The sequence below is a fragment of the Puma concolor genome, chromosome F2 (assembly GCF_028749965.1).
Source record: "Puma concolor isolate L17-30 chromosome F2, mPumCon1.1.hap2, whole genome shotgun sequence".
In the NCBI taxonomy this organism is placed as follows: domain Eukaryota; kingdom Metazoa; phylum Chordata; class Mammalia; order Carnivora; family Felidae; genus Puma; species Puma concolor.
Genome location: NC_141684.1, coordinates 17,167,061 through 17,184,268, shown reverse-complemented (window position 1 = coordinate 17,184,268; position 17,208 = coordinate 17,167,061). Strand labels below are relative to the sequence as shown.

Here is a 17,208-nt window from a genome sequence, read left to right as displayed (position 1 = left end):
TCCTTCCCCTCTCCAATTAGTTAGGGTCATTGAGTATAAATATGGCTGCCACCGGTGTGGGTGAGAGGGCACTTCCCAGAGACAGGGGGCGGGGTGGTTGTTAGCTCAAGGGCTGAGCAGACACAACACTGAAGCTTTAGGTGATGAAGCCACTCTGCCAAGGAGGGAGAAAAGGACACGTGTGAGCCCCAAATAGACAAACGCCTGCCCTCTGTTTTTCCTGACCTCTTTACCAATGCCTCCCGGTGGACACACTCAGATTAGATTGGAGCCAGGCCTGGTCTGCCCCTCATCAGGACTTGTTTCACAAGCTTTGGTGGTTTTGTACAATCCTCCTTGGTTTGTGCTTGTTTGCATATTGTTTTTGTGATTAAGACCTTGGAAATCAGTGTATAAACTACTTTTACAGATGAAATTGCAGAAGTATTAGAAAACTGCAATTTAAAACAATCTGTTTTTGTAAATGGCGGCCTTGCGTTTGTTTCATAGACATTTCTACCCAAGATTTTCTAACATGAGGCACATCTTTGTTGAAATGCAGTACTGTGCTGGCAGGCAGGGGGCCTGTGGCGCTGACAGTGGATCTCAGTGGGAATGGGCCACACGGGCTTCTGACTCCCCAGGCCTTTGGTGGCCTCTGCAAGGCCTGGGCCTCCAGCGAGGCAGCAATGGGCAGAAGTCACGGTGTCTGGTAAGCTGGGCTCTGCCATAAATGGGCAAACCAGAGACACAGTGCTAGAGCTTATGACCCAGCAAAGTTTCAGACAACAAAAATTCAATTATAATCCTATTAAACACTCTGCGGGGGAAAGCACAGGTACCATGACATTTAAAGGAACCTGAGCAAGTCTGGGATCGGGACCATCTGGCCAGAGAATGACCCGAGCTGAGATCTGTAGGAAGGGGAAGCTTATGGCAGGGTTACGAGATTGCAGGGAAGAATGTTCCAAGTGGAGATAACTGGATGGACATAGGGCTTGGGTGCGAAGATGCTTGAAGAGTCCAAGGACATGAGAAAAACCAGTGAGCCAGGGCGAAGTGGGCCAGGCCAGACCACACAGAGCCTCACACACGGGCTTTGTGAAGGAGTTGGGAAATCACTGGATGACTGAAAACAATCTTTATAAGATCCTTTGGCTCTGTATGAAGACTGCAGAGGTGTTAAGAGTGTAAAGGATAAAGGACTCTCACCAGCTCGAATACCAGGTATAAACCCCTCCCCCTTGGGAGAAAATGTTGAAGACAGGCCTTTTGGGAATCACAGGAGACACGAATCACCGTTGGGTCCCACCCCACCCACCTGGAGTGCAGTCACCTCTGTGGTTCACATTTGCTCACCTTCCGAGTGATTCATTCACTGACAAGAGGGTGGCGTGTCTAAATAGGCAGGCCTGAGATTTTTCTTTAGCACAATCGTTGCTCAGTTAACCCTACCCTTCACCATCTGTGCTGGAAATGATCAAGATGACTTGGGTGTGATGAAACTCTGAGGTGGCCGGTATTCCTGAGTGCCCTTTCCTGCCCTGTATTACAGCCAAGCATCATAGTGCGGGAAGCTGGCTTCTCACACACATCACCATGTTGCTGCCAGGCACGTGAGGTGAGGCAGGAGTGAGAATGTGGGGGGATTCACGAAGACCACTCAGGCAGTTCAGAACAGCACAGACAGTGGATCTGGGAGGACAGCCAGAGGGCTGAAAGCTAACAGCATGGACAGAGTTAGAAGGACACTAGGATGGAAACAGGAAGCCAAGCCAGGCAGGGAAGAGGGCAATAAAAAAAAGTTTATTTGAGGGAGGGGGAGGGGCACAGAGGGAGAGAGAATCCCAAGTAGGTTTCATGTTGTCAGCACAGATCCCATGAGCCATGAGATCAGGACCTGAGCCGAAATCAAGAGTCAGACGCTTAACTGACTGAACCACTCAGGCGCCCCGAAAAGGGCATCTCTAGGAGGCCCAGACTAACAGGAGGAAGGCGTTTAGCTCCATTGAGAGAAACAGGCAGGGTGCTCTGATGGCCTCAGCAGTGTGCTGGATCTTTGGGGTGCAAACAAAGTAAGATGCTCGCCAGTTAATTCAGAAATTCAACCAATATTTAATGAAATGCCGGGTATTCTGCCCTGAGGATATCAATGTAAAAAAGACAGTCCTAAAGTCTATCGTGACAACAGAGCAGGAAGAATCAGTATGGGAGTGAAACAGTAAAGGAGCAGGAAAGAGGGAAACCTACAGCCACCTGGAGGTCAAGACTCCTGGGAAGCCGTAAGGAGGTGGAGACCTGAAAGATGAACAGAATTAGCCCCATGATGGGGGGTGGGGAGGGGTACCATCCCTTCATGCCAGCGTGAAGGCCTAAAGGCGAAAGCTAAGGCACAGCTGGGGAGCAAGGAAGGAGGGAGCCTGGGAGCCAAAGACTATGATGAAGGGTTTGCCAAACCACAGTTCAGCTTGGGCTCTATCCGGAGGGCCGGTCACAGCTAGACCGCTAACTCCCTGAAAGCCAGGGTCTCCACGGCAACCGCACCATGATTGTCACATAACACATAACACAGTGATGGTTCATGACTCCACGAATAGATGGAGGCCAATGGGGAGCTGTTGAGAGGTTTCCATACTTTTTAATGGTTCCTAAAAATCGAAATGTCTACTAATCATACCAATCTTTGGTTTTACATTAGAGAAAAATGACAACTTGCAGTTGCTAGTCAGGCTATTGTACCTACTAAAAGAGCAGCCAAAATAGAAACACAATGAGATGTTTGTCTGTTTTGGAAAGGGGCCTGGAAAGGGGAGAAGCAGCAGGTGGAAGGGAAATCCTGATGACTCCACCTCTTGACCCAGGGCTGGGATTCTTTTCCCTCTGCTGAGAATAAAAAGTTGTGCGGGACAACATTTGATGATGTTTTGGTTTCCTATTAAATTCCACTCCTCATAAGGGAGCTCTTGTATCTCAGATGATTCGAGTAAGATGTATCGAAGATGTTAGAGACTGTGACTGTAATCCGTGTGGCTGGAAGGACAGGACCATCACCCTGCGAGACGGTGCTCTGTGGGCCTCGTGATTCTGTGCCATCTCATGAGCAAGGCACCAAATGCCCTTCATTCCAGACCATCTTTTCAATGATGTCTGCATAGCAAACAGCCTTACAAAAGAGACCGTATCGTCCTCTGGAGCGGGAGGCAAGCATGCTGACTACTGCCTGTTAGAGAAGACCTGTGTTTCCTCAGCTCAGGGCTCTTCCCCTGTAATACAGCCCACCCCATGTGTACTCTTTTGTTTAGGCCCACACGCAAAATCGCAGATCTTGACACACCCTTCTTAGAAACGGTTTACTGCTACATCTCAACATTCTTGTTCTTTCCTGAATTTACCTAAACAATGTGGCCACTTTTACTGCTAATTATAACACAGTTCCTGTTTTTAAAAGACTGTAATACCTAAAAGGCTCTTTTATACACTTCCAACAGATATCTTCTAAAGGGGTAGTAGGTCTAAGATAAGTGAATGGCAAAAATCTACAAAGAAAACAAACAAAAAATCAAGAAACTGAACACAGAAGAAATAATCTGAAGAGAAGCTGTTTTTATAAAACAAATAATTATTTCAAATCCATTATATTCAATGAATGGCAGTGCATTCTATCTGAAATAAACAAGAACAATTAAAACAGTACAGGATTTTTTTTTTTTTAAAGGGACCACTAAACCAAGATTTCTATCTCTGTATGGAACTGATTTTCAAAGGGACAGAAGTGGTCTTTGATCTTTCTGAACCATTTGTCTTCAAATTCTTTCGAAGATGCAATCACCAAGGCAGTCAGGGCTGTAGGGCCAACACACTTCACCTCTGTGTGAACCTCATCTTTTATTTTTTCTGGGACGATATCTTCTCCCATAACCTGTAGCAGGAGGGAAAAAAAAACAAAAACTTGTCCCAATAAAAGGGGCAGCGTGCGCAGAATGGAAGACTATGCTATCCATCAAGAGTAAAGGATTTCATACCAAAAAAAGCAGAATACTTTAGCAGCCAGGAGACAATTCCAACAATTCCAACATATTGAAAAGCTGTTTGTTTAGAAGTAGCGATCCAAGGACCACATGTGTAAAATACCCTGTATTTCTCCTCTTGTCTTCCCGAGTGAACAAATCACTGAACTACTGATGTGGCAGCTATCAGCCTAGAGAGAGCGCCCGGTCAACCTTCTTAAATCAAAGAGCATCTTCTGTTGGCAAGACCACATCTGCAAGTCCTTCTCCCTCACTGTAAAATAACCAGAAAACAGAGCTGGGGCAGAATACAGCTGCTGGGGGTGGGGTGAGGGCACAGGCTCTTCCTCTTAGAAGTTGTCCAAAAAAGTCAAAGACTGTGAACAGTCGAGTAGCAAGCAGCTGGGCCTACCCTTTCCTGACCCAGAAAGACTCAACCGTCTGGAATTGTTGCAAATGCCCTCTGAAGGCACAATACTGCTCCCTACTGGTCAGAGTCAGGCCCAGATCTGGTGTTCGCTTCTCCGGTAAGACAAGCAAAAGTTGTGGAAAGCCGGCACCTGAACCCACTAAGTGATCAGCCCATCTTCAGTAAGCACAGTGAACTAAAATTAAGTCCCAATACATTTCATACCACTGGCATGACAGGCTGGGGAGCCACCTGGCAGGGATGCTACAGAAGGAATTTAAGCCACTTGGGATTTGGACTAGATGATGACTAAGTTTCCTGTAAACCCTGAGATCCAGTGTGTTGATGAATACGCAAATTATAATGGATCAGAAGCACATTCAAAGAATCGTTTCCTCTGGCTTTAAATCTTCAAGCGCTACTTATTATTTGAGGCAAGAGCTAATGAGATGAACAGCTTAACCAGGCAACTGTCCACACTTATTAAAGCATGATATTTTCATTCATTCTAAGACAATTTCTGTTTTTGTATTTTAACATTTCTGACATCAAGAGGTATCTTGTAACACAGGTGTATCATAGTATAAGCGGCATCCTGCTTTTCTTTTGGTGACCCGTCAACGATGTGGCTTACAATTGGTGACTTCTTGGACTCAATGAAACGTAGAACTTTAAAATCTGGGATATAACACCAAACATCTTTTTTTTTTTTAATTAAAAAAAAAGAGATTTGAATAATAGTAATACCCAAATGTGCAATATTCCAAAAAAAGGCATTAGCAGGTACATCATTCACAGGTTCAAAATATCTGCAAAAATATTTGCCCAGGCGCGCCTGGGTGGCTCAGTCGGTTAAGCGTCCGACTTCAGCTCAGGTCACGATCTTGCGGTCCGTGAGTTCGAGCCCCTGGGCTGATGGCTCAGAGCCTGGAGCCTGCTTCCGATTCTGCGTCTCCCTCTCTGCCCCTCCCCCATTCATGCTCTGTCTCTCTCTGTCTCAAAAATAAATAAACGTTAAAAAAAAAATTAAAAAAAAATATTTGACCATAGAAAAAAATTTAAACTTCTATATACCAGAAAAACATCATACACTTCAGAAAATACTGCAAAAGGGGCACCTGGGTGGCACAGTCAGTTAAGCATCTGACTCTTGATTTCAGCTCAGGTTGTGATCTCATGATTCATGGGACCAAGCCCTGCTCTGGGGTTTGTGCAGAGCCTGCTTGGGATTCTCTCTCCCTCTCTGTCCCTCCCCTACTCATATGCTCTCTCTCAAAATAAATAAATAAACACTAAAAAAGAAAAGAAAATACTGCAACATATAAAATGTTAGTAAGCCTAGGATAGAGAGCGAGCTCTTAAAAATTAGTAAGAAAAACAGAAACATAGAAGTAGAATAATGAAGAAAAAGCATGACTGTTTCACAAAATAGAAATGGCCAAACATATGAAACATATGAAAAACTGTTTATCTTAATAGTAATCAAACAAGAGGGGCACCTGGTGGCTCAGTCGGTTAAACATCGACTTCGGCTCAGGTCATGATCTCACGGATCATGGATTCAAGCCCCGCATCGGGCTCTGTGCTAACAGCTCAGAGCCTGGAGCCTGCTTCAGATTCTGTGTCTCCCTCTCCCTCTGCCCTTCCCCTGCTCATGCTCGGTTTCTCTCTCAAAAATAAATAAAACGTTAAAAACAAAAAAATAGTAATCAAACAAGTAATACTAAAACATGCCATTTTTACCAAATTGAAAATTTCAAAAAGTAATAAATACTAGAGAATTGTCTTTAGAGGTATAAAGGATCAACTATTGACAATCTCACATGGTGCAACCTAGTATCTAGGACTGGAGAAGGGAAATCAGTCTTCTCATACAGGATCTATAAAGTGAACTAACCTTTCTGAATCACAATTTGGAAATGAGCTTCAAGTCTTTAAACCATACTTTAGCCTAGTGATTCTGTTTCCAGTAATCTATTCTAAAAGGGACAAATACATACAATGATTTATTTTGCTAAGACTTATTAAAATAGGTACTTGATATTTGTTAAAAATGCTCAATCCAGAGGACTTAAATAAATAAATGATAGCGCATCAAAAGCTAGTTAGACTACCATCCGGCCATCAAAAAGTACATACTCAAACAGTATTTACAGACACGGGGTCATGATTATGTCACAATGTTAGGTAAAAATAACAGAATATAAAGTGAAAAGTACAGTTTGGCAGTTCCTCAAAAAGTTAAACACAGAATCACCACATGACTTAGCAAATTCCACTCCTGGGTATATATCCAAAAGATTTTAAGTCAGGAACTCAAACAGATACTTGTATGCCAATGTTCATGGCAGTATTATTCACAAGAGCCAAAAGGTGGAAATGATGCAAATGCCCATCAACAGCTGAACGGATAAACAAAACGTGGCACATATGTGCACACAATGGAGTATGATTCAGCCACAAAAAGGAATGAAGTTCTGACACCTGCTATGAACGGATGAACCTTGAAAACATTATGTTAAGTGAAATAAGCCAGATATAAAAGGGCAAATATTATATGATTCCACTATTTGAAACATCTAGAACAGGCAAATCATAGACACAGAAAGTAGATTAGAGGTCACCAGCTGTCGAAGGGAGGGGGAATGGGAATGGTTACAGAATTTCTCTTTGGAATGACGAAAAAGTTTTGGAAATAGTGGTGATGGTTGCACAACACTGTGCATGTAAGTACTGAATTGTATACTAAACAATGATTAAGATGGTAAATTTTGGGTCACGTATTTTTTTTTATCTTAACAAAGCAGAGAAGGGGAGCTACTACAGAACGAAAGAGACGTAAGAGACAGAAGACCACATATAGTCTGTGGACCTTATATGGATCCTAATTCAAATAAAACAACTCTAAAAAGGAGAAAAAAGTATGAAATGAAAGGACATTTAAGGACAGAGGATCCTACTCATGTCACAAAGTAAAATTAAAAGAGCACGTAGTGAAATGTACATTATAATCCCAATGAGAGCCCAGACACTCGTCTTTTTTAAAAAGCTCCACAGATACTTCTCATGCGTTGTGCAGATGGAGAACGACCATTCCACTCAGTCCACAGATGCATCAAGCACCGCAAAGAATATGAAGATGTTTAAGACATCTTGTAAAGATGCCTTATATTTTTCCTTACAAGGAAATCTAAAACCTAGTTGAAAAGATAAGATATATTCTTGTTTGGTTTTTTTGGGGGGGAGGGGGGCAAAGAGCTATCTATTCAAGGATTCACTCTACCTGAGCTCAGAGGGAGCCATTGCCACAGACAGGGACATTCAGGGAAAGCTTCCTAGAGGATGCGGGACTTCGGTGGGGTCTTTGAGGATGGGAATATAGTAAATTGGTGGAGATGAGAAAACCCATGACAAGTTTGTCAGATGTGCAGATCAGTCTAAAGGATGTATGAGATCTGCGTAAGGAATTACTAGATCCTAAGTTTGGGGCTACTCTCTGGAAGGCGCCTAAATTAGACCTGACCTCTGAGGTGATGGTGGAGACAACTTTAGTTTTTGGGCATCTGGTAACACGTTCGAAGCAATGCTGTGAGATAAACCTGGTGGCAGCAACGTTTAAGACAGATCTGAGGGGAGAAAGCGAGGAAGCGAGGAGGGATGAACCAGGAGGTCACTGCGAGCCAAGCATGAGATGACAAGGATGAGGGTGCTGGCGGTGCCAGAGAAATGAAAGGTGACCTGAAGGAAGGGTGGGCTGAGTGCCCCCTAGGGATGAGACTGGAGAAGACAAGGCCCACAGCTGGTGAGGTCCCAGGTCTGGGTAAAAGAAGAATGACAGACAGGACTGATGAAAAGAATGAAGTCTAGAACGCAGACATGGTTCTCTCCAACTCCTCTCTGCTTGGTACTGACAGAAGACTGACTGGAAAGTGTTTTGATGAGCAGCTCCACTTTAGACACTTTGTACTTGAAATGACAGGAGGATATCAGCAATTTCAGATTAATACTCAGTAGGTAACTAGTCTGAGTGTTTAAGATGGGACCAGGGACACAGAGTGGAGGGTAATCAACCAGGAGGTGACAGCTAAAACCGTGAGTGGGGTTAGGACTTCTGTGGGAGACAGGCAGAGAGGAGAGAGAACCTAAGTGGAACCTCAGAGCATGTTGTTACTTAAGACACAAAGGAAACCAGAAGTCCCAAGAGGCAGAGGAATATCAAGAATTCAGGAGAAAACCAGACTGGTGTGGCCTATGGAAGGAAAGAGAAGAGGGAACAAAAAGTGAGTGGTCAGTAGGTACAAATACCCCAGAAAGATGAAGGAAAACAAAGAGCAAGGAAAGGCTACAGTAAACTTAGGAGGGACAGGCTGTCCGCACACATCTGTGGGCTCAAGGAAAAGGGCCCATGGAAGGGGAAAGGTTGAAAAAGGCTCAGAGAGAACAGATAGAGGGGCGTGGTCCCACCAGAGGGAAAACAGGGTCCAAGTTGGGGCTTAGCTTGGAGAAGGAGGGAGCCTGGCAATCTAGATATGCAGTAAGTGTTTCTGGAAAGAAAAACATTAGGATGGGTATGGATAGAAGGTCTTTCATAGGGTACATACCCGAACTGTCAATTTCAATTTCATACTAAAGGGAACTAGTGTGAATAACTTGAATACAAACACAGATAATCTCCAAATTCTATCTTAAGAAATTTCAACATATTTTTAAAAAAGCTAATGAAGGTTAAAAAAAAAAAACAACCCTGACATTTGAATTTCTCAAACATCGAGGTGGTAGGAAGGTGGAGCAGAAAGAAAATAGACTTGTAGCCGGATGGGTTTCAGTCTAGCTCTGCCGCTTAAAATCTGGCCTTAGGCAGGTCCCAACCTGTCCCAACAGGTGTCACTCCCAGCTCCACCTGTCCCATAGGCCGTTAAGAGTGTCAGGAGAACAAACGGAGGTAAAAATGCGCTGAAATGCTGCAAGAATGTCAGTATTCATTCGTTTAAACAGCACTCAAAAAACAATTTGGGGGCATTTATGGTGTTCAGGCAGGCATGTACTAACAAGCACCAACAAGAAAATGAAACTGAGCCCTTGCTTCTAGCATGCTGCAGGAGAAAGATGACGAAGAGGCCGCTTTCGGGGATTAAGTGATCAAACGGCATGTAAAGCAGGGAGAAAGGGTCCTTTTAGTAGATGAGATTTGGCTGTTTTTTTTAAAAACGGTACCAGAGCCAGGAAAAATACCTCTGATGCCTCGGTTCACATAAAGCCCTAGGGGTTTATGCGAACACTCACCTCAGCTATCAACAGCAAAGTGTCTTCTTTGAAGCCGAACTCTTTCATTTTATCTGCAATTTCCTGCTGAGTCCTTAAATTCCTCTCCAAAGCAAACGAGGTTTGCTGAGACTGGGTGAGCTGAAGCAAAAGCCTGAAAAACAGAAGTCCCAACGTGTGGGCACAGGTAAGGGAAAGCAGTGAGGGAATGTTCCCAGAGAGCACAGGCATGCTGCCGGATGGGAGTCCTACCAGGCTTGGAATGCACTCGCCTTCATTTGAATCCCTAAAGCTTCTTACTTGAGCAAACTGCCTTGGAGAGTCATCTTTTCTAAAATTCACAGACTAAAGCTTCTCAAAGAAATCTTTAGAAAGCAAAACCTCAAAGGGCTTCCTGTAGGAGTCAAGTGATTGAAAGCACAAACAATTTGGAGTGAAAAGGACAAGCTTCCCAATCAAAGGCTCCTCCCCACAAAGTGCTGGGATGTGTTCCTTTGAAGTCAGTGTTCTGTGACCCTTCAATCTCCCAGAACCCACAGCAACTTGACCTCAAGAACTAATTAGATTCTCCAGTGTACTTCAATTACCCAAAGCAGGGTCAAATCTCTGATGAGCCTCTGGTGACCACTTTGCAACTGTCTCACTGCTAACTTTCCCATCATGATCATAACCTGGTCTTCTCTTTCCTCCTCCCTCCTGTCCTTTCACGTGGCCCCTTCTCTTCATTGTTTTTTTATTATTTATTTATTTATTTATTTATTTAAAATTTTTTAGACAACATATCTCCTCTTCTTTAAAAAATTGCTTTTATGTTTGTTTATTACTTATTTTGAGAGAAAGAGAGCACAAGCAGGGGAGGAGCAGAGAGAGACAGAGAGAGAGAGAGAAAGAGACAGAATCCCAAGCAGGTTCTACACTGTCAGCACAGAGCCTAAAGCAGAGCCTGATCTCACGAACTGAGAGATCATGACCTGAGCCAAAATCAAGAGCTAGGCTCCACTGAGCCACCCAGGCGCCCCACTTCATTGTTTTTTTTAAATATTGAATGTGTAGACTTTTCCAGTTCCCCTCAAGCCTGACTGGTCCCTACTGCTATTCCCAGAAGCATTCAGCTCTCCTGTTTGTTCATTTCATGTCTTAAAGAATGGACCGCTCACTACTCTAAGCATTAGGAGAAACTGGTGAGCGCAACAGACGGACAGGTGCCCGTTCCATGGAATGGAAGACGAGAGATCACAAATAAATAAGACGATTTTAGGCAGTGAAGGAAGGCTTTTCTGAGTTACCACTCAAGCTAAGACCCAAATAATGAGCCAGCCACAAGAGTATCTGGGGGAAGGAGCCCTGACACATGCATTAGCTTGACATGTTTGAAAACCTTGGAGATCACCGTGGCTAGACCAGAGAGAAGAAAACTAGTGAATGAGGAGAAGAAAGGCAAGGCCAATTCCATAACATTTCGCAGCCCGTGGAAAGCACCACAGCATTTACGTAGGTGCAGCAGGAGAGTGTGGTGAAGAGCATGCCTTGACCGACATTCCCCTGACTCACTCAAACCTGCTTACGGTACCAACTGGCCTCTGGAAGCATGGACATTTGTGACTCCTTTGATCTCTTATGTACTTGCTTTCTCCCTCTTGCGCCTGAAAGTACTCGAAAACACAACTTACGTTCGCTCCTTCGTGTCATGTTTGTTTAGCCCTCTGCCATCTGCCTTGTCACCCATCACTACTGAAGCTGCCTTCTCAAAGGCCACAAATGACCTCCTCAGTGTCAAATCTCCTCAGAGGCGTTCAGACCTGACTCCTCACCATCATCCGGTTGCTAATCTCCTTCATCTCTAGCTCCCTTCTTCTGAGCTCAACTCCTCCTGGTGAAAAGCTCCAGTTGGGTGTCCTACGGGCACCTGAATCTCAGCACATTAAACCAAAATCTTAATTCCACCCTCAGTCTGCTCTGCTCTTCCTCCTGTGTGTTATGTCTCAGCAGAAGGTGCCACCACCTACCCACTACCCGAGGTAGAGTCTTGACTCGTCTTGGACTCCTCCGCTCCCCTCTTCCCTCCCTGTCTTTCCCACAGCCTCAGCTGGTCCCCAAGTCCTGTCTATTCCTTCCTGCAGTGATGCTCATTTCCTCTTCTTACCACTGCACTGTCCCAGGTCAGGTCCTCACTGCCACCCACTGATGACGCCACAGCTCCTTCATGGCATCCCAGGATCCCAACTCCTTCTTCTAATACATCCTCCAGCCACCAGATTCGCTCTTGAAATCACAGCTCTTGTCACACCACGTGGGACATTTAAAACTTTCAAATACTACTCAGGCCTTCAGCTTAAGAACCAAATTCTTTAAGATGACATTTAACATCTTATGCCAGTAGAAGTACAACCTTTACCAAATGCTCACCACACAGTGTGCACTATACCAAGTCCTTCAGACACTCACTTCTCACAACGAAGAAGGCATTTCCCCATTTCTCCACGAAGGTGAAGATGAAGAAACCGGAGGTTCGAGAGTTTAATTTGTGCGAGGTCAGACAGCTAACAAGTAGAGGAGTCCAGATTCGTTCACTCAGTAACAATTTATTAGGTCCTTACAATGAGCTCTGCCCCCAACCCCCCCCCTCCTCCTCCTCCTCCTCCTCACTATGCCATCCCGGGCTCCCGGTCTCCAACCTGCCTCTCTGGCTCCACCATCAATGCTCTGTCACCACAGCAGACCGCGTGACCACACTGTGCCACACAGTGCTTCCACCCCATGGACCCCCCCCTTTCTTTCTCTTTACCCAGCGTGCCTCTTCTCAGCTGGGGAATATTGCACGGAGTCGGCAAGATACCCTGGAAAGAACACAAGCTCTGGGGTCAGAGGCCTGGGTCAAGGTCACGGCAGCACTTCATAGCTGTGCCACTCTGGGCAGAATTCTACGTTAGTCTCCTAGTCTCCAGGGTGGGAATCCAACACCCGCCCTGGGCAGTGGTGCGCACGGACGGGAAACGGCGTATGCGAACCACATGGTACCCATTTCTCTGTACAGCTGACCGAGGTGCCCAGAAACATTCAGCAGAGGCGTCACTGCCCCTGCAAAGGCTTCCTTCTTCCTGCTACACCGAACTGCTCCCGTCGCTGGCCCGCGAGGTTCTGCTCACACTACTGACACCCCGTCAGCGCCTGTGCCACCTGTCACTGACGATACAGTGTTTCCCTCAGCACAGCACACAGCGAGTGGTGGAAAGAAAGGGCCTCTTTCTTTAACAATCTTTAGGAGCCCAGACTCAGGCAGGTGCCTGGCACACCACTGCCATGCAATGCACTTCTGAATTAAAAGTAACATAGTCAAGACTATAAATCTGCTGAATAAAGTTTAAAATCTGCCAAACAGATACACTTCTCAGTAAGCCTCACTGTTAATCAGTATTTCTTGAATTCTCCAGAGTTAAAAATAACAACAACAACCACACCACTCTGTTTTTTGGCACCGTTTGAGACTTCAGCAAATCTGTTTCTCTCATAAATTACAGAATTGGTAAAGTGTATGCTCCCCTTTCCCTTAAACTCTTATTACTATGGATTTAAAGTGTTCAGAGTACCTAAACCATGGGAATTCTCTGTAGAATGAGTTACATATTGTTTATTCATATCATTAATAGTGATTCAAACACAAGAGCAGATTTTTTTGTCTGCAGATTTCTGTGGAACCTACCGGTGAAAAATTCCTGGTTTAAAATACCTCTTTCCCTTTGTCAATGTTTTATACATTTAATTTTCTTTTCTTAATTTTACTGTTTTATAGCTTTCACATTTTATCTTGAGTAATGATACAAATCATATTCTCGAGCAAATATAGGTTTGTATCTAAATCTTACATACTAAAAGGACAAGTTCAAAAGATTCACCTAGACTATAGGAAAAAAATCTCAAAAATCTACCAAATGCCCCGCCTAGAACTTTCTGAAGCTTAAAATTAAAAAAATAATACCTTTACTCTAGGCTTAGTACCATGTGGTGTTTAATCTATTCTTCATTTACCTGGTTCGTATAAAGGAGGCACACGCTTTCATCTGAGTCTCTAGCAACACTGCTTCTCTCTTTTCTGCCACACAGTTCTGAATATTTTTCATAGCTTTCTCATTCTTCTGGTTATTACTGCTGCTTGCTTCCACAGAAAACACAGGGCTCTCAGGCAACGTTTCAGGAAAACACAAAAGACAGTCTTTTCCTGAGTGTGTAAAGGAGGATTTGATGGTTTTGTCACTGGAGGTAAAACTGTTCTGTTTTTGAGATGACGCACACAATGTTGACAGAGCTGGCCCCAGACTCAGGTAAGCCTCCGCCAATTTGCCCCAGTTCCAAGGATCAAAAGGATGCAAAGAAATCAGTTTCTGTAGGCAGAGGATTGTTTTCTCCAAGTTCTGCAGACTTGAACAAATAGCAAATTGGAGGTAGAGCACAGTGGTTAAATGGTCTGTATTAGTTGCTTTATTTTCCTAGGGAGAAAAAAAAAGTTAAAAACTTTATTATTTTTTTAACATTCTATTTTTAAGTAATCTCTACACCCCATGTGAGGCCCGAACCACAAGCTCCACTGACTGAGCCAGCCAGGTGCCCCCAAAGTTAAAAACTTGAAACAGCAGAATCTTTTCCATGTGAAAATGGAGATGCCTAAAAACCCAAGTTGCATATGTTGTAAATCAGAATTATCTTTCAGCAGCTACAGAAGGAGAGAGAACGAAGTTTGAAGTTGTAAACGTAGAGAAACATATACTACCTACCAATAACCATGAGAAATTCCCAAACATTCTTGTCATAACCATAACGTAATTCCCGGGACAATGTCCTGACAAAATTCAGCATCAAAAACATAAATGTCAGTTTATCTTCCAGTTTTATTGTAATCTTTATTGTCTTCAGCCAGGTAGCTGAAAGACCCAAGCCAACTTTTTTGTACCCTGGGCTAATGGTTCCATTTTAATATTCCAGGCTTTCTAAAACTCCAAATGGTAATTTCCTTGAGGATTCGAATGGATTCCATTTCCAAATCTGACTTGGCTTAGACATCTTAAACAGGATAGCCCTGAAGCTCTCAGTGCTTCATGATGCGTCATAATTGAATCCAAATGCCGTCCCTGGTAACTATTACGAAGGTCAATTATTTTTGGCCAGAAGGGGTTGCTTGGTTTCCTTCTGATCAGAAAATCCTTTTCAAGTCTCTTTAACCAGAGTTACTACCTCTTGCCTAACATGCCATATGGCAAAAGCCCTGTGGGTTAGGGAAAACAGGCTTCTTTTTCTAAGTTAAAGTCTATAAAGAGCAGATGGCAGACTAAAATTACCTTTCAGTTAACTTTAAGTCTAAAGAAAACCTGGTCCTACTAGCCTCCGGATCAAGCTCCTGCAAAGAATTACACTGAGCAAGAAATACAAGTAAAACTACCCAGTATGCAGACTGAAGAAACAGGCCAGAGAGGGAAAGCTTCGGGAGGATTCCAAATATTTACACATTATGTGAGAATATAGAAAATAAAGCTCCATGCAACCTATTTAGTGATACTGCACCTTCTCGATGACAGAATACATCTGGTTTTATTACCATTGTTTAGTATTCTGTCCTTCCTAAACATTAGGTTCCATTTTTTTTTTCACTTTTTAAAACTCATCTATTTCAACCTTAGTCCTGACCACACATAAAATTCTTTCCTAAAGTTTTCCTTCAGAAACTTCTACAATTTTCTTTGCCTTTTTTACTGTAAGCTTTATTTTAATTCCAGTTGGTTAACATACAGTGTTGTATTAGTTTCAGGAGTACATCACCCTGTGCTCATCACAAGTGCATTCCTTAATCCCCTTCATCTATCTCACCCATCGCCCACCCCTCCCCGATGATAACTATCAGATTGTTCTCTATAATTAAGAGTCTGGTTTTTGTTTTGACTCTTTTTTTTCTCTCCCAAAAGGTTTTAGTGTTCAATGCTGAATTCCTAACAGAGAACATAGCACCTCGGAACTAACAGATGTTTAACTAAGTAATACGTCTTCATGTCTTCTATGTATAAGGAGAGCAAGAGACTTTAAGAGAAGCTACTTTTCTTCTACAAGTAGTCTAAGTGCTTTATGCTGTTTAATAACATTTCATATTAAGAATGTATGTTGGGGGCGCCTGGGTGGCGCAGTCGGTTAAGCGTCCGACTTCAGCCAGGTCACGATCTCGCGGTCCGGGAGTTCGAGCCCCACGTCGGGCTCTGGGCTGATGGCTCAGAGCCTGGAGCCTGTTTCCGATTCTGTGTCTCCCTCTCTCTCTGCCCCTCCCCCGTTCATGCTCTGTCTCTCTCTGTCCCAAAAATAAATAAATGTTGAAAAAAAAAATTAAAAAAAAAAAAAAAAAGAATGTATGTTGGGGTAGAGGCTGTTACATACAAACCATGATTTTGATGGGAGAGTTTTTATAGCACAGGTAGTAAATAACTCTCTGGAAATTAAATTCCATTTAAATGACTGTATGGGGGTACCTGGGTGGCTCAGTCAGTTAAGTGTCCAACTTTTCATCTCAACTCAGGTCCTTTTTTTTTTTTTTTAATGTTTATTTATTTTTGAGAGAGAACACGAGAGAGCGAAAGCAGGGGAGGGGCAAAGAGAGAGGGAGACACAGAATCCGAAGCAGACTCCAGGCTCTGAGCTGTCAGAACAAAGCCCGATGTGGGGCTTGAACTCACAAACTATGAAATTGTGACCTGATCTGAAGTCAGACGCTTAACTGACTAAGCCACTCAGGTGCCCTGTCAGCTCAGGTCTTGATTTCAGGGTCCTGAGCCCCACACTGGGCTCCATACAAGCTGGGTATAAAGTCTATTTTTTTTTTTTTTTTTTTTTTTTAGAGAGAGATACACACAGTAAGAGAGAGGATCCCAAGCAAGCTCCACACTCAGCATGGAGCCCGACTCAGGGCTTGATCTCACAAACCTCGAGATCATGATCTCAGCCGAAATCAAGAGTTGGATGTTTACTGACTGGGCTGCCCAGGCCCACCTGGGCGTGAAACCTGTTTTAAACTAATTAATTAAATAAAAATAAATGACTTTGTGTGATTTTTCCAGAATGATGCAACTCCTTCTGAAATGCAATAATGATGAAGACAGTTAATATTTATTGAGTCCTAACATGTACCAGGTACTATTCTAAGTGCTTTACTCATTTAATCCTCATGATGATCCTTTAAATTTTTTTTTTTTAACATTTATTTATTTTTGAGAGACAGAGAGAGGCAGAGTATGAACAGGAGAGAGGCAGAGAGAGAAGGAGACACAGAATCCGAAGCGGGCTCCAGGCTCCGAGCTGTCAGCACAGAGCCCAACGCGGGGCCCGAACTCACAAACCGCGAGATCGTGACCTGAGCCAAAGTCGGATGCTCAACCGAATGAGCCACCCAGGCGCCCCACATGATGATCCTTTAAAATAGATTCCATTATTATCCCCATTTTATAGATGAGGCAACTGAGTCCCAACAGAAAAGTTAGAGAACCTACCTGAAGTCACCCAGCTAGTAAGCAGCAGAGCTAC

The 17,208-nt window shown here is 43.7% G+C and overlaps 1 protein-coding gene across 6 annotated transcripts in view; it reads right to left on the bottom strand.

Moving 5' to 3' along the window:
• The window catches only part of CF2H8orf76 (chromosome F2 C8orf76 homolog), a 37,366-nt gene that overhangs the window by 13,078 nt on the left and 7,080 nt on the right, over window positions 1-17,208 (bottom strand). For 2 of the 6 annotated variants that reach the window (XM_025922913.2, XM_086695761.1), the window contains exons 4-6: window positions 13,684-14,141; window positions 9,679-9,811; window positions 3,563-3,898 (exon numbers count right to left, since the gene is read on the bottom strand). In XM_025922913.2, coding sequence (XP_025778698.1) covers window positions 3,701-3,898; window positions 9,679-9,811; window positions 13,684-14,141 — 789 coding nt within the window. In that variant the 3' untranslated portion in view covers window positions 3,563-3,700. The other 4 variants (XR_015246910.1, XM_086695763.1, XM_086695764.1 and 1 more) reach the window with 3 other exon arrangements.